This window comes from Urtica dioica, chromosome 3 (assembly GCF_054948205.1).
Source record: "Urtica dioica subsp. dioica isolate 48M chromosome 3, U.dioica_male_clone48M_v1_H2, whole genome shotgun sequence".
In the NCBI taxonomy this organism is placed as follows: domain Eukaryota; kingdom Viridiplantae; phylum Streptophyta; class Magnoliopsida; order Rosales; family Urticaceae; genus Urtica; species Urtica dioica.
The window spans coordinates 5,277,699-5,281,413 of NC_142758.1; the positions used below are offsets into that span (position 1 = coordinate 5,277,699).

The 3,715-nt window shown below is 54.0% G+C and overlaps 1 protein-coding gene across 1 annotated transcript; it reads right to left on the reverse strand.

Moving 5' to 3' along the window:
- Positions 1-776: 776 nt before the first annotated feature.
- On the reverse strand, positions 777-1,928 carry LOC149402210 (uncharacterized). Its single transcript, XM_089608268.1, has one exon. The coding sequence runs from the start codon at positions 1,926-1,928 to the stop codon at positions 777-779; it is 1,152 nt and encodes a 383-aa protein (XP_089464394.1).
- Between the last annotated feature and the right edge of the window lie 1,787 nt (positions 1,929-3,715).

Sequence of the window (3,715 nt, forward strand, 5' to 3'; positions counted from 1 at the left end):
TGACGGAGGCCTCTTTTCGGCTTAAGATGCCCCCGGGTCGTGCCATTGATGTTGAAGGCGAAGAACACCGAGGTCACACACCCCATGATTTTCTCCACCCACTTCCAATCGAAACCCAACTTCAACATAACCGCCTCTAAGAAAGCCCACTCCACACGGTCATAGGCTTTGGCCATGTCAATCTTCAAGGCGGCGTAATCTCCGTTGCCGAACCGGCCCCTCTTCATAGTATGTATCCCTTCGAAGCACACCATCACATTATCAAAGATTTGACGCCCTCCCACGAACGCCCCTTGATTTTCCGATATCACTTTGTCCATGTGACCTTTCAAGCGGGAAACGAGACACTTAGAAATCACTTTATAAGCAACATTACGAAGGCTAATGGGACGAAAATCATTCACCTTTGTGGGTTTATCGACTTTGGGAATCAAGGTGATAAGGGTGTCGTTAAGCTCCGAGACCGAGAGACCGTCATTTAGGACACCCAAGCACATCTTAGTCAACCCCTCTCCCACCACCGTCCAATTTTTTTGGTAGAAAAGAGCCGGGCAACCATCCAACCCCGGGGCCTTGATAGGGTCCATCGAGAAGAGCGCCGTCTTCACCTCATCTTCTTCAAAGGGGCTAAGGAGATGGCGATTCATCTCCGAGGTAACTCTCTCCTCCAAACCTTCGAGAACCTTCGCGATACTCTCCGGATCGGGATTAGAAGAGCGAAAGATGTCCTCAAAATATGCGGTAATAACCTCCTCAATCCCTTTGTCGTCGCCTCGTCATTCCCCGGCCTCGTCGTGAAGACCCCGGATCTCGTTCCGTTTCCTCGTCGTGGCCTTGCGGTGGAAAAGTTTTGAGTTCTTGTCTACCCCTTTCATCCACGCCATCCGGCTCCGTTGCCGCCAATACAACTCGTCTTTTTCGATAAGGCTATCGAGTTGTCGTTGCTCCCGGCCCAAGTCTCCACGGCTGCCCCCAAACCGACGATCGCCGGCCCGATCCACGACCACTTTTTGCCTCTCAATCATATTCTTGAGCTCGGACAACTTTCCCTTGTTCCAATGCGCGAGGCTTCTGGTACAACGCCGGATAGAGTCGAGGAAGCTATTGACCAGCCCCCTCTCCTCTAAAACTAACCACTCTCTCCGGATAATGGCTCCGCACTCCTCCTCGTCACACCACGCTTCCTCGAAAAAGAACCTCCGTGACTTCCTTGGATAGGCCTCATTTTTAGTTCCGAAAGACGTAATAAGAAGAAGCCTATGATCCGAGCTCCAATACTCGAGATGGAAGACTTTAGCCAACGAGACTAGAGTCTTCCATTCCGAGTTACCGAGGCACCGATCGAGTCTCTCCACGACGCTATCCGGAGAGGAGCTGTGTCTCCAAGTAAAATCAGCCCCCTCGTAGCCCAAGTCCTCGAGCTCACAGTCTTCAAGCATATGCCAGAACGACTCGAGAAGGTGCGGATCTCGGGTCATTCCATCGCTAAGCTCCCGGTTCTCCAAAACCTCGTTAAGATTTCCTCCAATGAGCCACGGCCCGGTATGGGAAGCCATGACTCGCCGGATAAGCTCCCACGAAAACTTCCGGTTAGCAGCCACTGGGTCCCCGTAAAGACCCATAAATCTCAACACTCTTCCTTCGTCGTCCTCCACCACTCCCTCGATATGGAAACGGGAATACGATCCTAGAGAAAAGCGGATCGTATCCTTCCACAAGAGCATAAGACCCCCGCTCCGACCCACCAGATCCACCGCGAAACAGTTATCGAAACCCAATAATACACGAACTCGTTCAGCCCCACTACTCGTAAGCTTTGTTTCCGAGAGGAAAATCAAATCGGGTTTAAGCTTACGCGAATGAGACTGTAGAGCTCCCGTCGTCCCGGGGTTGCCCAACCCCCGGACGTTCCACAGTAAGGAAATCATTGGTCTCGGCGTCCCTCATCTCCGTGGGGCACTGCTTCAGTCTTCAGGGTGGTCTCCACTGAATCCATAGACGCAGAAACAACAAAGACAGGAGAGTGAGGGGAGGCATGAAGAAACGGCTCCTGCAACAGCCTCGGGGTCGTGGCAGGAGCCAAACCATCTTCGCGAGCATCTTCCCTTCTGGCCAATTTGCAGGCGGTTCTAGCTTCAAACATACCCGGGCAAGAATCTTGGGCCCCCTCCAGAGTGAGCAGAGGGCTGTTCAGGGTTTTCGGCGAGCTCGTGTGACGGGCACGTTTCTTCCAAGAGCCATTGGCGGCAGACCCGATATGCGCTGGGGTAGAGAAAAAGAAGATCGGGGGGAGGGGAGGCGGTGGCAGCCTTTCACCCTCGCGACCCAGCGAGGTCCCAAGCACGCCGAGAGAGCCCAGATTATCCTTTCCCGAAGAAGGCCGAGGATCACCGGGAACAGTAGGCAACGGTCGTTCCTTCGTCTTTGCCACCATGGCCATCGGCTTTTCATCGTCGGTGGCTCCGCCATCTCTGGTCTTCTCGACGGCCGTGGAAGGAGGCGCAGGAGCGGGGTCAAGCTTCACCAAGGTCGCAGACTCTGAGGCCTTGGGATGGGGCTTCCAGTCCGACGAAGCCCGATTCAAAACTAGGCCCGAGAACTTGCTCGGTTTGCCCATCACACGGGAAGGGCTTGCAGCGTCTGAGTTGGGCTTCGGCCCAGCAAAGAATTCAAGTTTCTCTTTAAACGACCCACCCGCCTGTCGTTTCGAGAAAGAGGATTTTTTCTTTGCGATTTTGAAACTCTCGTTCCCAGGAGAGAGAACGCCTGCCGAGTAAGTCTTGGAACTCACAGACGAGCTCGAGAACGGAGCCTTACTGGCCGAAGGAAGGCATTCATTGGTCAGAGAGGGAGCCGTTGGGATAGCCTCGGAATTCGGGGGCATCATGTCCACGGAGTCGCTCGCACGTGGGCCCTTCTCAGTCGCCTCCGGCTTCTGCTTACCCTGCATCACCGCCTCCGGATCGTCCGCCGCCGCCTTCCTCTGCTTCGCTTTCACATTCGGACTTGACGACTCAGCGGGATTCCGGCCTGGTTCTGTGCCATTCTTCTGGGTTGCCGAGTTGGGTTGATGGGGAGGCGAGGTCATCTTAGTCATCGACGGCGAGAGAAATTCACCTCCTCTCTTCACATCGGCTCTCATCCATGGTCCAAAAGCCGGAGTTTCCTGACCGTCCTCGTGTCGGATCATGACCGTCGGGTTCGTGCATAGCTTGGCCTCGTGGGATAGCGACCCACATTGAAAGCACAAGGGGGGAAGTTTTTCATACTGAAACTCCACCCAGTTCTTCTTCCCCCCTTCCCCCCCATGGAACAAACCTCCCCGGACAGAGTTTACCATCCAGGGGTACCTTGGCTTTAAATCTGAAATACTTCTTAAACATCACGTCTTTTGGGTTATCAAGCTTGAGCTCCACAATAGTTCCCACCGAGCTCGCCACCTTCTGAGCGTTACGGATAGTCACCATCTCCGGGGGGAGCCCCACTGCCCTAACCCACAAGCTAAAATCATTCAAGTTAGCAGCTTTCCAATCCCCATCAGGCGGCCAGCACTTAGCCAAGACCGTCCCTTGTCCAAAGAACCAGACCTCCTTCTGGGCAATAGTCAGACTCTCCTGTTTCTTCTTGCACCAAAGCTGAAAAAAACACCCGGTGTCATTGGTGTCTAGCAACTTCAGACGCCATCCTTTCGACAAGCTCCGCAACCCCTCTAGGA

Excerpts from the sequence above, each read along its gene's own strand:
- LOC149402210 (XM_089608268.1), bottom strand. The coding sequence starts at position 1,928 with ATGATTTCCTTACTGTGGAACGTCCGGGGGTTGGGCAACCCCGGGACG.